Raw genomic sequence first — 17,529 nt, 5'->3', positions numbered from 1 at the left:
AAGGTCAGATAGCTCAGTGATTGTCTCCATCATGCCATCTCAAGGTCAGACAGCGCAGTGATTGTCTCCATCATGCCATCTCAAGGTCAGACAGCGCAGTGATCGTCTCCATCATGCCATCTCAAGGTCAGACAGCTCAGTGATCGTCTCCATCATGCCATCTCAAGGTCAGACAGCGCAGTGATTGTCTCCATCATGCTATCTCAAGGTCAGATAGCTCAGTGATTGTCTCCATCATGCCATCTCAAGGTCAGATAGCTCAGTGATTGTCTCCATCATGCTATCTCAAGGTCAGACAGGAGAGAATAGTGAATATTGCTACATGTTAGAGCTAAGCCTGGGCTGCTGCTGCAAACACACGGGGACATACTGTAAACTAGAGGTCGACCGATTATGATTTTTCAACGCCGATACCGATACCGATTATTGGAGGACCAAAAAAGGCCGATACCGATTAATCGGACGATAAAAAAAATATATATTTGTAATAATGACAATTACAACAATACTGAATGAACACTTATTTTAACTTAATATAAAAAACAATTTAACTTGTTTTTTATATTAACTTAATCTTATTTTAACTTAATCAATAAAATCAATTTAGCCTCAAATAAATAAGGAAACATGTTCAATTTGGTTTAAATAATGCAAAAACAAAGTGTTGGAGAAGAAAGTAAAAGTGCAATATGTGCCATGTAAGAAAGCTAACGTTTAAGTTCCTTGCTCAGAACATGAGAACATATGAAAGCTGGTGGTTCCTTTTAACCTTTTAACATGAGTCTTCAATATTCCCAATTAAGAAGTTTTAGGTTGAGGTTATTATAGGAATTATAGGACTATTTCTCTCTATACCATTTGTATTTCATTAACCTTTGACTATTGGATGTTCTTATAGGCACTTTAGTATTGCCAGTGTAACAGTATAGCTTCCGTCCCACTCCTCGCTCCTACCTGGGCTCGAACCAGGAACACATCGACAACAGCCACCCTCGAAGCAGCGTTACCCATGCAGAGCAAGGGAAACAACTACTCCAAGTCTCAGAGCGAGTGACGATTGAAACGCTATTAGCGCGCACCCCGCTAACTAGCTAGCCATTTCACATCGGTTACACCAGCCTAATCTCGGGAGTTGATAGGCTTGAAGTCATAAACAGCGCAATAGCTGCTGGCAAACGCACGAAAGTGCTGTTTGAATGAATGCTTACGAGCCTGCTGCTGCCTACCACCGCTCAGTCAGACTGCTCTATCAAATCATAGACTTAGTCATAACATAATAACACACAGAAATACGAGCCTTTGGTCATTAAAATGGTCGAATCCGGAAACTATAATTTCGAAAACAAAACGTTTATTCTTTCAGTGAAATACGGAACCGTTCCGTATTTTATCTAAAGGATGGCATCCCTAAGTCTAAATATTGCTGTTACATTGTACAACCTTCAGTGTTATGTCATAATTATGTACAATTCTGGCAAATTAATTACGGCCTATGTTAGGAATAAATGGACTTCACACAGTTCGCAATGAGCCAGGCGGCCCAAACTGCTGCATATACCCTGACTGCTTGCACGGAACGCAAGAGAAGTGACACAATTTCCCTAATTATAAGAAATTCATGTTAGCAGGCAATATTACCTAAATATGCAGGTTTAAAAATATATACTTGTGTATTGATTTTAAAGAAAGGCATTGATGTTTATGGTTAGGTACATTGGTGTAACGACAGCGCTTTTTTCCCCCGCAAATGCGCTTGTTAAATCATCACCGTTTGTCGAAGTAGGAGCATCGCAAGTAGGAGCATATGCAACGCAGGACACGCTAGATAAACTAGTAATATCATCAACCATGTGTAGTTAACTAGTGATTATGTTAAGATTGATTGTTTTTTATAAGATAAGTTTAATGCTAGCTAGCACCTTACCTTGACTTCTTGCTGCCCTCACGTAACAGGTAGTCAGCCTGCCACGCAGGCTCCTCGTGGAGTGCAATGTAAGGCAGGTGGTTAGAGCGTTGGACTAGTAACCGGAAGATTGCAAAAACGAATCCCCGAGCTAACAAGGTAAAAATCTGTCGTTCTGCTCCTGAACAAGGCAGTTAACCCACGGTTCCTAGGCCGTCATTGAAAAAAAATGACTTGCCTAGTTAAATAAAGGTGAAAAAAAAAAAAGTGTCTATCCACTAGTTTTAGCGTTACAAAGCACTTCATGTTAAGACAGAAGAGAAACTGACTGAGGGAATCAGGCAATGACTAGAACAGTAGGAAGCTAAATCATATCAGCTATTACATGAATCTGCTATGACTGGTTCTGGACTGGTTCTTATGCATTCTAAATGGGCGTATCTCTTATTGCATTCTTGTCCCTGACAACAGTATCGCTGTAGTAAACCATTTGACAGGTCACAGCTCTTCTACTTCAGTGTTTTAGAATAAATAATTACATTATAAGGCGCACACGTGTGCACGCACGCACGCACGCACGCACGCACGCACGCACGCACGCACGCACGCACACACACACACACACACACACACACACACACACACACACACACACACACACACACACACACACACACACACTCCAGGTGGCTCGCTGGTTACTTTGGCCGCTGTGCCACTGTCCCTCTCATGCCATCTGGTTAGAGAGGCCTCGCCAGCATCAGGGGTGCCCCTCAGGAACTGGCAGCAGCACCAACCAAGCTTCTGTCTCCTCTTTGGATGCTGCTGTCGTCACGTTGCTAGGAAGACTCTGCAACTCAAGATAGTTGCCTGCCTCAATGGGGAGGAGGGAAACATTGGCAGGCTAAAGCAGCTAAACTATGTCATAATCTGGAACTTTTGGAAGGATGATCCAGACTGGTCTGAGACTCTGTTGGGTTCTGTTCCAGTCCACTTCCTCTGTTGGGTCCTATTCCAGTCCACTTCCTCTGTTGGGTTCTGTTCCAGTCCACTTCCTCTGTTGGGTTCTGTTCCAGTCCACTTCCTCTGTTGGGTTCTGTTCCAGCCCACTTCCTCTGTTGGGTTCTGTTCCAGCCCACTTTCTCTGTTGGGTTCTGTTCCAGTCCACTTCCTCTGTTGGGTTCTGTTCCAGTCCACTTCCTCTGTTGAGTTCTGTTCCAGCCCACTTCCTCTGTTGGGTTCTGTTCCAGCCCACTTCTTCTGTTGGGTCCTATTCCAGTCCACTTCCTCTGTTGGGTTCTGTTCCAGCCCACTTCCTCTGTTGGGTCCTATTCCAGTCCACTTCCTCTGTTGGGTTCTGTTCCAGTCCACTTCCTCTGTTGGGTTCTGTTCCAGCCCACTTCCTCTGTTGGGTTCTGTTCCAGCCCACTTTCTCTGTTGGGTTCTGTTCCAGTCCACTTCCTCTGTTGGGTTCTGTTCCAGTCCACTTCCACTGTTGGGTTCTGTTTCAGTCCACTTCCTCTGTTGGGTTCTGTTCCAGCCCACTTCCTCTGTTGGGTTCTGTTCCAGTCCACTTCCTCTGTTGGGTTCTGTTCCAGCCCACTTCCTCTGTTGGGTTCTGTTCCAGCCCACTTCCTCTGTTGGGTTCTGTTCCAGCCCACTTCCTCTGTTGGGTTCTGTTCCAGTCCACTTCCTCTGTTGGGTTCTGTTCCAGTCCACTTCCTCTGTTGGGTTCTGTTCCAGTCCACTTCCTCTGTTGGGTTCTGTTCCAGTCCACTTCCTCTGTTGGGTTCTGTTCCAGTCTATTTCCACTGTTGGGTTCTGCTCCAGTCCACTTCCACTGTTGGGTTCTGTTCCAGCCCACTTCCACTGTTGGGTTCTGTTCCAGCCCACTTTCTCTGGGATATACGACCATGCATCTACAGTACTGGGACATAGCTATAAGCTTCCTGTATCTATCCAGACAGTACTGGGACATAGCTATAAGCTTCCTGTATCTATCCAGACAGTACTGGGACATAGCTATAAGCTTCCTGTATCTATCCAGACAGTACTGGGACATAGCTATAAGCTTCCTGTATCTATCCAGACAGTACTGGGACATAGCTATAAGCTTCCTGTATCTATCCAGAGCCATGATACCAGGTTGAGTTTAGAACCTAGAATGATGAGTGATAATGACTGTCCTGCCTCAACAGCATATGTAGTACATAGGTACATATGAATAATACACTACTGCTGTTGGTCAAGCAGAAGTTGAACAATGAGGATACAGTACGTGATGCAATGGCAAGCCTTTGACTATCTATCCCATCAAAACAAAGGCCTCTGTTCATTCCATTCAGCATGCCATTTTGTCCATGCCACTCAGTAAGGACAAGAGACAGTGATTCCATCCATCCGTCCGTCCGTAGCACTGAGATCATGAACTATCTGGGATCCCCTCCAAAAGAGCCTGAAGTGGGGAGAGAGGGGGCAGCCACTCCAACACACCACATACACACCCCAACACACACATACACCCCAACACACACATACACATACACACCCCAACACACGCACACGCACACACACACACGCACACGCACACACACACACGCACGCACACAAACACACACATACACATACACACCCCAACACAAACACAAACACACACCCCAACACACACACACACACACACACACACACACACACACACACACACACACACACACACACACACACACACACACACACACACACACACACACACACACACACGCACACGCACACACCCCAACACACACACACACACACACACACACACCCCAACACACCCCAACACACACATACACAGGCAGGCCAACGGGCAGACAGGCCATCAGTTAGTGGGTCCTGTATGGCTCAGTTGGGAGAGCATGGCACTTGCAACGCCAGGGTTGTGGGTTCGATTCCCATGGGGGACCAAATGACAATGTATCCACTCACTAATGTAAGTTGCTCTGGATAAGAACGTCTGCTAAATGACCAAAAAAGTACAAAATCTATAAGGGCAGGGCCACTCTTTCAAAAACCTACTCTGGGGAATCAGAGGGACAATAGTCTATTTGTGGGTGGTGTTATCAGGGGGATGGGCATTGTTATAGTCAACCGTTCCTGACCTTGTGGTCCATATGGACAGTAGCCAATAGCCAGGCCAACAGGATAAATACAGTGGTGACAATAGATTAGAGCTGACCACATGCTGTGTTCACTACCTGCTGCTCACACAGAGAGACAGTCAACTGAGTGATGGTTTGGGATAATGGAATTAATATAACAGCATTTTTTATGATTAATTATAGCAGCAGTTGATTATAAAGCCATAATATAGTAGCACATGTATATACAAACACAGAATGCAGCTATAAAATGCCATTATTTTTACTGCACGTAACTCACAGAGACAATTCTGCAATCTGCATCATGCCAATTTCCGATCGCTGAACCTCAACATTTTATGGCATTTAGACTAGAGACCCCCTTAACTCTGTGCACCAGGGCCAGGGACACACGGACTTAGAGGGGGATCAGTGTAGCCATTACAGATAGCTACTGCTGCAGGTGATTTTGTACATCACTGCTCAGGCCTGACCAACAGTGACAGCCCTGGCGGGTTAATGCTGACACGGCACTTTCTAAAAGCAGGGGACACAGTGAACGTCATGCTATCGGTGTGTCTGTGTCTCTGTTTATGAGTGTCTCTGTGTATGTGTCTGTGCGTCCACGTGTGCGTGTGCGTGTGCGTGTGCGTGCGCGTGCGCGTGCGCGTGCGCGTGCGTGTGTGTGTGTGCAAAGGTAGAGTATATATCTCTCTATTTCCAGACCCTATCACGAATTACATGCCTGTCACTTAACACCAACTGCCGACCAAATCCTTTCACATAGTCCGCTAAGCTGCTGTTGGCTGGAGAGACGTGACAATTTCTCTATCATACTCCCTGCCCACTTGGTCTGCCATTTACCATGACAACATGCCATATATACGTTTTGCAGAGAGAGAGAGAGAGAGAGAAATAGAATCAAATCGTAATTTGTCACATGCGCCGAATTCAACGGGTGTAGACTTTACCGTGAAATGCTTACTTACAAACCCTTCCCAACGATGTAGAGTTTAAAAATAAAAATACAATAGTAAAACAAGAGGAATAAAATAAAATACACAAGAATGGAGATATACAGGGAGTACCAGTACCAGATCAATGTGGAGTTATATACAGGGAGTACTAGTACCAGATCAATGTGGAGCTATATACAGGGAGTACCAGTACCAGATCAATGTGGAGCTATATACAGGGAGTACCAGATCAATGTGGAGCTATATACAGGGAGTACCAGTACCAGATCAATGTGGAGCTATATACAGGGAGTACCAGTACCAGATCAATGTGGAGCTATATACAGGGAGTACCAGTACCCGATCAATGTGGAGCTATATACAGGGAGTAACCAGTACCAGATCAATGTGGAGCTATATACAGGGAGTACCAGATCAATGTGGAGCTATATACAGGGAGTACCAGTACCAGATCAATGTGGAGCTATATACAGGGAGTACCAGTACCAGATCAATGTGGAGCTATATACAGGGAGTACCAGATCAATGTGGAGCTATATACAGGGAGTACCAGATGAATGTGGAGCTATATACAGGGAGTACCAGATCAATGTGGAGCTATATACAGGGAGTACCAGTACCAGATCAATGTGGAGCTATATACAGGGAGTACCAGTATCAGATCAATGTGGAGCTTTATACAGGGAGTACCAGTACCAGATCAATGTGGAGCTATATACAGGGAGTACCAGATGAATGTGGAGCTATATACAGGGAGTACCAGTACCAGATCAATGTGGAGCTATATACAGGGAGTACCAGTACCCGATCAATGTGGAGCTATATACAGGGAGTACCAGTATCAGATCAATGTGGAGCTTTATACAGGGAGTACCAGATCAATGTGGAGCTTTATACAGGGAGTACCAGTACCAGATCAATGTGGAGCTATATACAGGGAGTACCAGATGAATGTGGAGCTATATACAGGGAGTACCAGTACCAGATCAATGTGGAGCTATATACAGGGAGTACCAGATCAATGTGGAGCTATATACAGGGAGTACCAGTACCATTTACATTTACATTTAAGTCATTTAGCAGACGCTCTTATCCAGAGCGACTTACAAATTGGAAAGTTCATACATATTCATCCTGGTCCCCCCGTGGGGAATGAACCCACAACCCTGGCGTTGCAAACGCCATGCTCTACCAACTGAGCCACACGGGACCAGATCAATGTGGAGCTATATACAGGGAGTACCAGATGAATGTGGAGCTAAATACAGGGAGTACCAGTACCAGATCAATGTGGAGCTATATACAGGGAGTACCAGATCAATGTGGAGCTATATACAGGGAGTACCAGTACCCGATCAACGTGGAGCTATATACAGGGAGTACCAGTACCCTATCAATGTGGAGCTATATACAGGGAGTACCAGTATCAGATCAATGTGGAGCTATATACAGGGAGTACCAGATCAATGTGGAGCTATATACAGGGAGTACCAGTACCAGATCAATGTGCAGAGGTACAAGGTATTTGAGGTAGATATGTACATAAAGGCAGGGTAAAGTGACTAGGCATCAGGATAGATAATAATAAGGTATTTGAGGTAGATATGTACATGAAGGCAGGGTAAAGTGACTAGGCATCAGGATAGATAATAATAAGGTATTTGAGGTAGATATGTACATGAAGGCAGGGTAAAGTGACTAGACATCAGGACAGATAATAATAAGGTATTAGAGGTAGATATGTACATGAAGGCAGGGTAAAGTGACTAGGCATCAGGATAGATAATAATAAGGTATTAGAGGTAGATATGTACATGAAGGCAGGGTAAAGTGACTAGGCATCAGGATAGATAATAATAAGGTATTTGAGGTAGATATGTACATGAAGGCAGGGTAAAGTGACTAGGCATCAGGATAGATAATAATAAGGTATTTGAGGTAGATATGTACATGAAGGCAGGGTAAAGTGACTAGGCATCAGGATAGATAATAATAAAGAACAGAGCATCAGTAGCAAATGATGAGTGTAAAAGTGTGTGTGTGTGTGTGTGTGCATATATATGTAGTGTATTTAAATGTGTGTGGGTTTTGTGTGGGAGTGTCAATGTAGTGTGTGAGTGAGTGTGTATATACAGTTGAAGTTGGAAGTTTACATACACTTAGGTTGGAGTCTTTAAAACTCGTTTTTCAACCACTCCACACATTTCTTGTTAACAAACTATAATTTTGGCAAGTCGGTTAGGACATCTACTTTGTGCATGACACAAGTAATTTGTCCAACAATTGTTTACAGACAGATTATTTCACTTACAATTAATTCACTGCATCACAATTCCAGTGGGTCAGAAGTTTACATACACTAAGTTGACTGTGCCTTTAAACAGCTTGGAAAATTCCAGAAAATTATGTCATGGCTTTAGAAGCTTCTGATAGGCTAATTGACATCATTTGAGTCAATTGAAGGTGTACCTGTGGATGTATTTCAAGGCCTACCTTCAAACTCAGTGCCTCTTTGCTTGACATCATGGGAAAATCAAAATAAATCAGTCAAGACCTCAGAAAGAAAATTGTAGACCTCCACAAGTCTGGTTCATCATTGGGAGCAATTTCCAAATGCCTGAAGGTATCACGTTTATCTGTACAAACAATAGTACGCAAGTATAAACACCATGGGACCACGCAGCTGTCATACCTTTCCGGAAGGAGACGCGTTCTGTCTCCTAGAGATGAACATACTTTGGTGTGAAAAGTGCAAATCAATCCCAGAACAACAGCAAAGGACCTTGTGAAGATGCTGGAGGAAACAGGTTCAAAATTATCTACATCCACTGTAAAACGAGTCCTATATCGACATAACCTGAAAGGCCACTCAGCAAGGAAGAAGCCACTGCTCCAAAACCACCATAAAAAAAGCCAGACCACGGTTTGCAACTGCACATGGGGACAAAGATCGTACTTTTTGGTCTGATGTCCTCTGGTCTGATGAAACAAAAATAGAACTGTTTGGCCATAATGACCATCGTTATGTTTGGAGGAAAAAGGGGGAGGCTTGCAAGCCGAATGACCCCAAGCATACAATGACCCCAAGCATACTTCCAAAGTTGTGGCAAAATGGCTTAAGGGCAACAAAGTCAAGGTATTGGAGTGGCCATCACAAAGCCCTGACCTCAATCCCATAGAAAATATGTGGGCAGAACTGAAAAAGCGTGTGCGAGCAAGGAGACCTACAAACCTGACTCAGTTACACTAGCTCTGTCAGGAGGAATGGGCCAAAATTCACCCAACTTATTGTGGGAAGGTTGTGGAAGGCTACCCAAAATGTTTGACCCAAGTTAAACAATTTAAAGGCAATGCTACAGAATACTAATTGAGTGTATGTAAACTTGTGACCCACTGGGAATGTGATGAAAGAAATAAAAGCTGAAATAAATCATTCTCTGAACTATTATTCTGACATTTCAGATTCTTAAAATAAAGTGGTGATCCTAACTGACCTAAGACAGGGAATTTTTACTAGGATTAAACGTCAGGAAATGTGAAAAACTGAGTTTAAATGTATTTGAATAAGGTGTACGTAAACTTCCAACTTGAACTGTATAGTTTTGACAGTATATATATGGCGTGTATATATTGTCTAGTGAGTGTGTATATATTGTGTATTTAGTATAGTGAGTGTGCATATAGTGTGTATATATAGTGTGTATATATAGTCTAGTGAGTGTGTATATTGTGTGTATATATAGTCTAGTGAGTGTGTATATGGTGTGTATAAATAGTTGAGTGAGTGTGTATATAGAGTCTAGTGAGTGTTCGTAGAGTCAGTGTAGATAGTTAGGGTACCATTAATTGGCTATTTACCAGTCTGGCTATTTAGCAGTCTTATTGGTTGGGGGTAGGAGCTGTCTCAGAGCCTGTATGTCTGAAAGCCATTACTCCGGTACCGTTCACCGGACGGTAGCAGAGTGAACAGTCTATGGCTTGGGTGGCTGGAGTCTTTGGCAATTTTTGGGCCGTCCTCTGACACTGCTTGATATAGAGGTCCTGGATTGCAGGAAGCTCGGCCCCAGCGATGTACTGGGCTGTCCACACCACCGTCTGTAGCGCTTTGCGGTTAAGGGCGGTGTATTTGCCATACAAAGTGGTAATGCAGCCAGTCAGGATGCTCTTGATGGTGCAGCTGTATAACTTTTTGAGGATCCGAGGGCCCATACCAAATCTTTTCAGCCACCTGCTGGTGAAGAGGCGCTGTCGTGCCCTCTTCACGACTGTGCGTGTATGTGTGGACCATGTTAGGTCCTTAGTGATGTGGACGCCAAGGAACTTGAAGCTCTCGACCTGCTCCACAAACAGCCCCGTCGATGTGGATGGAGGCGTTCTCTCCCCTCTTTCTCCTGTAGTCCATGATCAGCTCCTTGGTCTTACTGACGTTGAGGGAGAGGTTGTTATCCTGGAAACCCACTGCTAAGTCTATGACCTCCTCCCTGTATGCTGACTCATCGCCGTCGGTGATCAGGCCTACCACCATTGCTTTGCCAGCAAACTTGATGATGGTGTTGGAGTCGTGCATGGCCACGCATTCGTGAGTGAAGAGGGAGTACAGGAGGGGACTAAGCACACACCCTGAGGGGACCCCGTGTTGAGGGTCAGCGTGGTGGAAGTGTTGTTGCCTACCCTCACCACCTGGGGACGGCCCGTAATGCAGTCCAGGATCCAGTTGCAGAGGGAGGGGTTCAGTCCCAGGATCCCCAGCTTGGTGATGAGCTTGGAGGGAACTATGGTGTTGAACGCTAAGCTGTAGTCTATAAACAACATTCTCACATAGTTATTTCCTCTCTTGTCCAGGTGGGAGAGGGCAGTGTGAAGTGCAATTGAGATGGTGTCATCTGTGGATCTGTTGGAGCGGAATGTGAATTGGAGTGGGTCTAGGTTGTCTGGGATGATGGTGTTGATATGTGTCGAGAGAGAGAGTAAGAGAAAGAAGGGAGAGAGATATAGGGTAGAGAGAGAGATAGAGAGAGATGGAGAGAGAGAAAGAGAGATGGCGAGGGAGAGAGACAGAGAGGGAGGGCAGCATACTTACTGTACACAGTGAGCAGTTTGTGGCTCCCTATGAAGTGTGTCAGAATGTCATGTGCAATCTGGGATGACATTGCATGCCCATTCAGAGAGATCAGGGCTAGCTATCGGCATCAAACATGATGCACCACTCGATTCTTTACCTTACTAATTGTACATCGCTGCTAAGCAGAACTATAATAAAATCCCAGTCAGTGTGGTTAAAGAGTGGCGTGTCGTTATTACCCCCCCTGGTCTGGACAAGCATGACTGATATGATGAATAGCAGGCTATTAGCAGCTACTGATGTGCTTTTAACACGTTTGTTATTACCACACCAAAGGGGCTGACCACCAATGGAGACAGCTTTCTATGACAAAGCAGTTTTACACAATCACATCAGACACTTGGTGTCACGCCTACTCCTGCTCCCTTCCTCCGGCGCTCGACGTCGACCGGGTCTACTAACCACAGGCCCTGGCAACTATCATTACGCACACCTGCTTCCCATCATTACGCACACCTGGTTATCATTTTCTCCGTGATTACTTTATTTAGCCCCTCAGTTGACGGCAGTCATTAGGTAGTATTGTTTTCTCTCACGTTCTGTACGCTTCTCATGTTTGTTCATCTGTATCGTTTCTTTATTAAATTCACCTTCTGCACCTGCTTCCTGACTACCGGCGTATTACGTTACAATTGGGATAATAGTCATGTCTAAGAAATGCTGTTAATGTGGAACTTTTCTGTGTTTTCTCAATATTCTTAAGGACCCTTGGAATCATGGAAAAAGAGGATCAACAGAGAGACTAGCCTAAAACAGCTGGCTACAGCTGACGTGGAACATATATCCATATATGCACTTTGATATTGAGGTCATAAAGTTTGCTAGAGTACAGCCCTGGCAGTGGCTTACTCTAACCACCTGCTTTGCTGAACGATAACATTACCAGGTGTAGGTGTATATGTGGTAGAGGTGGCACAGACACAAACACACTCTCTTTTTGCTTGTCAGCTGCACACCAAAATAATTCCAGAGATGACATTGGGACAAAATAGAGCGATTGTAACATGAGGCGCAGGGGCACGTGCTAGCTGCAACAGCAGCCTGCTGGGTTACCAGTCAGTCAGCCAGTCAGTCAGACCAGGCCAGCACTAGGCTGCAGCAACCAGTCAGTCAGCCAGTCAGCCAGTCAGTCAGTCAGTCAGACCAGGCCAGCACTAGGCTGCAGCAACCAGTCAGTCAGCCAGTCAGTCAGTCAGTCAGTCAGACCAGGCCAGCAATAGGCTGCAGCAACCAGTCAGACAGTCAGACCAGGCCAGCACTAGGGTGCAGCAACCAGTCAGTCAGCCAGTCAGTCAGACCAGGCCAGAACTAGGCTGCAACAACCAGTCAGTCAGTCAGACCAGGCCAGCACTAGGCTGCAGCAACCAGTCAGTCAGTCAGCCAGTCAGTCAGACCAGGCCAGCACTAGGCTGCAGGAGCGCTGCTTAATCCTCTTGTTTTTGGCTGCCGTGTCACCACAGCACCAGAGAACAATATTTTGGCGTGATGAAATTTTCTCCAGCAGGGGGAACACAGGAGATTGCATCTGTAATCTGTTCTACGCTGTCAGAGTACACAACACACCATCATTCATATATCCGAGGAAATGCTAGAAAGATGTTACTAGAAATATCTGTAAATGCTAGAGTTATATTCTGAATTTACAGGCAACTGAGACAGTTATGTAGAGGCAGGAGATTGTTAGTAACTATGAGAAATGATTCACATTCAAAAGGTGTCTTTGAAGTATTCCATCAATCATCCTCAAGGCATTCTGCATAATATTTGCACTGACAAATCCCAGACCAGAAAGCACACTCATCAACACTGAGATCAATGAATAAACACAAACCAATATCATACCCCACCCATCAATGACTGATTGATTGATTGAAGGAATATTAATTCACCCCAAAGCCTGCTAGAGGTTAAACCATCCCAAGCCGTCTGCTAGAGGTTAAACCATCCCAAGCTGTCTGCTAGAGGTTAAACCATCCCAAGCCGTCTGCTAGAGGTTAAACCATCCCAAGCTGTCTGCTAGAGGTTAAACCATCCCAAGCCGTCTGCTAGAGGTTAAACCATCCCAAGCCGTCTGCTAGAGGTTAAACCATCCCAAGCTGTCTGCTAGAGGTTAAACCATCCCAAGCCGTCTGCTAGAGGTTAAACCATCCCAAGCTGTCTGCTAGAGGTTAAACCATCCCAAGCCGTCTGCTAGAGGTTAAACCATCCCAAGCTGTCTGCTAGAGGTTAAACCATCCCAAGCTGTCTGCTAGAGGTTAAACCATCCCAAGCCGTCTGCTAGAGGTTAAACCATCCCAAGCCGTCTGACAGACCATCCCTAGCCGTCTGACAGAGGTTAAACCATCCCAAGCCTGTCTGCTAGAGGTTAAACCATCCCAAGCCGTCTGCTAGAGGTTAAACCATCCCAAGCTGTCTGCTAGAGGTTAAACCATCCCAAGCTGTCTGCTAGAGGTTAAACCATCCCAAGCTGTCTGCTAGAGGTTAAACCATCCCAAGCTGTCTGCTAGAGGTTAAACCATCCCAAGCTGTCTGCTAGAGGTTAAACCATCCCAAGCTGTCTGCTAGAGGTTAAACCATCCCAAGCTGTCTGCTAGAGGTTAAACCATCCCAAGCCGTCTGACAGACCATCCCTAGCCGTCTGACAGAGGTTAAACCATCCCAAGCCGTCTGCAAGAGGTTAAACCATCCCAAGCTGTCTGCTAGAGGTTAAACCATCCCAAGCTGTCTGCTAGAGGTTAAACCATCCCAAGCTGTCTGCTAAAGGTGGGACCGCTCCCAAGCCGTATCTGCTTCCCAAGCTGTCTGCTAGAGGTTAAACCATCCCAAGCTGTCTGCTAGAGGTTAAACCGTCCCAAGCCGTCTGCTAGAGGTTAAACCATCCCAAGCTGTCTGCTAGAGGTTAAACCATCCCAAGCCGTCTGCTAGAGGTTAAACCATCCCAAGCCGTCTGACAGACCATCCCTAGCCGTCTGACAGAGGTTAAACCATCCCAAGCCGTCTGCTAGAGGTTAAACCATCCCAAGCTGTCTGCTAGAGGTTAAACCATCCCAAGCTGTCTGCTAGAGGTTAAACCATCCCAAGCTGTCTGCTAGAGGTTAAACCATCCCAAGCTGTCTGCTAGAGGTTAAACCATCCCAAGCTGTCTGCTAGAGGTTAAACCATCCCAAGCTGTCTGCTAGAGGTTAAACCATCCCAAGCTGTCTGCTAGAGGTTAAACCATCCCAAGCTGTCTGCTAGAGGTTAAACCATCCCAAGCCGTCTGACAGAGGTTAAACCATCCCAAGCTGTCTGCTAGAGGTTAAACCATCCCAAGCCGTCTGACAGAGGTTAAACCATCCCAAGCTGTCTGCTAGAGGTTAAACCATCCCAAGCCGTCTGCTAGAGGTTAAAACTACTTGACACTCACACTGAGATTCATCTTGGGAGAGATTTCTCACAATTCCAAATGGAGGGTGGTGGTTTTAGTGGTGGAATTATCATCAACAAGCCATGCAGGTTGAGTAAGACCCTCCTACATCCAAATCAACAGCAGGGAACCGGCTTGGTATGGTTTAACCTCTATCAGACGGCTTGGGATTGTTTAACCTCTGTCAGACAGTTTGGGATTGTTTAACCTCTGTCAGACAGTTTGGGATTGTTTAACCTCTGTCAGACAGTTTGGGATTGTTTAACCTCTGTCAGACAGTTTGGGATGGTTTAAATTATAGGATATGGCACACCTTGTCCCACCCCACAGTCTAGCACACAGAAGCACTTTGAGACAAATCAACCTGAGGAAGATGATGTGAAATATAGAAATAAACAATTGAACTGATTGAGTAGGTATGTCTGTGTACATGTGAGAGAGAGAGAGAGAGAGAGAGAGAGAGAGAGAGAGAGAGAGAGAGAGAGAGAGAGAGAGAGAGAGAGAGAGAGAGAGAGAGAGAAAGAGAGACAGAGAGAAAGAGATAAAGAGAGTAAGAGAGAAAGAGAGAAAGAGAGAAAGAGAGAAAGAGAAAGAGAGAGAGAGAGAAAGAGAGAGAGAGAGAAAGAGGGAAAGAGAGAGAGAGAGAAAGAGAGAGAGAGACACAGAGAGTGAGAGAGAAAGAGAGAAAGAGAGAGCGAGAGAGAGACACAGCGAGAGAGAGAGAGAGAGAGAGAGAGAGAGAGAGCGAGAGAGGGAGGGAGGGAGAGAGAGAGAGACACAGCGAGAGAGAGAAAGAGAGAGAGAGACAGAGAGTAAGAGAGAAAGAGAGTAAGAGAGACAGAGAGAAAGAGAGAAAGAGAGAAAGAGAGTAAGAGAGAAAGAGAGAAAGAGAGAAAGAGAGAGAGAGAGAAAGAGAGAGAGAGACAGAGAGAGTGAGAGAGAAAGAGAGAAAGAGAGAAAGAGAGAGCGAGAGAGAGACACAGCGAGAGAGAGAGAGAGCGAGAGAGGGAGGAAGGGAGGGAGAGAGAGACACAGCGAGAGAGAGAGCGCGAGAGGGGGGGGGGGGGGGGGGGTGAGGGTCATTTAGAGTGTGCAGGTGTTACAGTACTGAGTGTAACCCCTACAAAAACAATTCCATACCTCCACTTCCCCTCACTAGGCAACCTAAAGCACCACTGAGCCTTATTCTCTAGTAGGTTACATCCACATTCATTGCCACAGTAAATACTGCAAAATCAGGTTTAGTAACTTACGTTTCCTTTTTACCTGTATGAAGGTTCAATACCTTTCTCTGAATTCACTTTGTTTACAAAGGTATAACAATGTAATGAAAAACATCATTACAAATTATAACAGGAAGTATAGGCTACTTACCATTAGAGTTCATTGTTGAGTTGGCATTCGAAAAGTGATACCTTCAAACTATTAGGTTACTGGATAAATACAGTTGTCATATGCACCATGTCCTGCTGTGTAATAGGTAGAAAATAAAACAAAAATAATGAAAAATACTAGAGCAAGGCTGGCATATTTAATTTGTAGGCTTTCAGCTCAGAGCAGCTCCAAACTCCTCAGCCTTCTCTCAGCTCCAAATACAGTCCAGAGTGCCTGTCCTCTCTAAGCAAGGTGAAGAATCAATCTGAAACCTGATTGGAAAGACGGGGTGTTCCCTCTGTTCAGGAGCCGATTACAACAATGCTCTGGTAGAGACTGTTGAGGATTTCACTAAATCCGGATTGGAATTGTTGTACAGTAGGCTACTACAGAGCTGCTCTGTCTTGTTCCATCGTCACCGCATCCTTTCTTCTGAGGAATACAGTAAAAGAGGCTGCGCTTTCGATGGTAGTAGGCTACTTGTACATCGCCGCTGTCAATGCGCTCTGGTGAGTAGAAGCTTTTCGGATGACCTGAGCTCGATCGGATCTGAGCGCAGTGGCAGGATGGAGCGGTGGACCGAAATGGTACGCGAGCGCCGAGCAGTGGTCCAACATGCTTTTACACAACTTCATTTAAGAGGAACGAGGTTGTCTGCTACGTTTCATTGGCAGGAAGGACAGGCCTACATGTGGGTGTCTGAGTGTCAGCACATGACATGGAAACATTGGAATTCGTCGGTCCTCGGTAGGTAGTATGCAAATTTGACCTTTTTGTAATTATCAGTACGCCAAAAATAGTTAATGTACATTTAAGCTTAGGATACTTACTGGGCTTCCTAACTCCTAGCCACATGTATGACTAAAAAGAGAAGATTGTAAAATAAATATGTCTATTGAACTCCAAGATTTAGGCAACCTACAGTTTTTCCACGTCATTATTTCAATAATTATTACATGGCTTCCAGCATGCGCGATTCATTTGCAGTCTGGACTCGGAGGGGTGAACATCTCCTGCTCTGACTGCAGCTGGGAGGGACTGCTGCGGGAGGACTGGGCCGCCTGTGAGTGCTTTGGGACAGGGGTGCGGCCCACGTCAGCCCCCGCTACTCGTTGAGAAGAGTAAGAACGATAAGTGCTTTCAGTCTTCAAAAGTCTCCAATAACACCAGAAAAAGTCGGTAGATTTGTCGCTAGTCGCTTTTTTTAAAATGTGTCGCTAGAGGGGTCTGAATACTAGGTTAATATAGCGACAAAGTCGTTAAGTTGGCAACACTGCATCTAGTGGTCATTTAAATACAGGATCCTTGGGACATCCCTACCCCATTGAAGTTGACATTTAAAATGGTTAAGATGAGGGTTAGGGTTAGGGTCGCAGTTATGGTTAGGGTAGGGGTTAAGGTTAGGGTTTAGGGTAGGTACGTCCCAAGGATCCCGGATTGCACTAACCATTTAGATGATATCTATCTGTAAATAGCCCATCCAATCTACCTACCTCATTCCCATATTGTTTTTATTTACTTTTCTGCTCTTTTGCACACCAGTATTTCTACTTGCACATCATCATCTGCTCATCTATCACTCCAGTGTTAATCTGCTATATTGTAATTACTTCGCTACTATGGCCTAT

At 45.1% G+C, this 17,529-nt stretch overlaps 1 protein-coding gene across 5 annotated transcripts in view; it reads right to left on the bottom strand.

The window, feature by feature from the left end:
* LOC139537820 (actin-binding LIM protein 3-like) overlaps nt 1-16,420 on the bottom strand; it is a 124,686-nt gene extending 108,266 nt beyond the window's left edge. For all 5 annotated transcript variants that reach the window (XM_071339637.1, XM_071339636.1, XM_071339639.1 and 2 more), the window contains exon 1: nt 15,902-16,420. In XM_071339637.1, coding sequence (XP_071195738.1) covers nt 15,902-15,914 — 13 coding nt within the window. In that variant the 5' untranslated portion in view covers nt 15,915-16,420. The remainder of the gene's footprint in view (nt 1-15,901) is intronic.
* Nucleotides 16,421-17,529: the final 1,109 nt, after the last annotated feature.

This window comes from Salvelinus alpinus, chromosome 13, assembly GCF_045679555.1.
Source record: "Salvelinus alpinus chromosome 13, SLU_Salpinus.1, whole genome shotgun sequence".
Lineage (NCBI taxonomy): Eukaryota > Metazoa > Chordata > Actinopteri > Salmoniformes > Salmonidae > Salvelinus > Salvelinus alpinus.
Note: the sequence above shows the minus strand (reverse complement) of the source record. Positions and strands in the feature narration are given on the sequence as shown.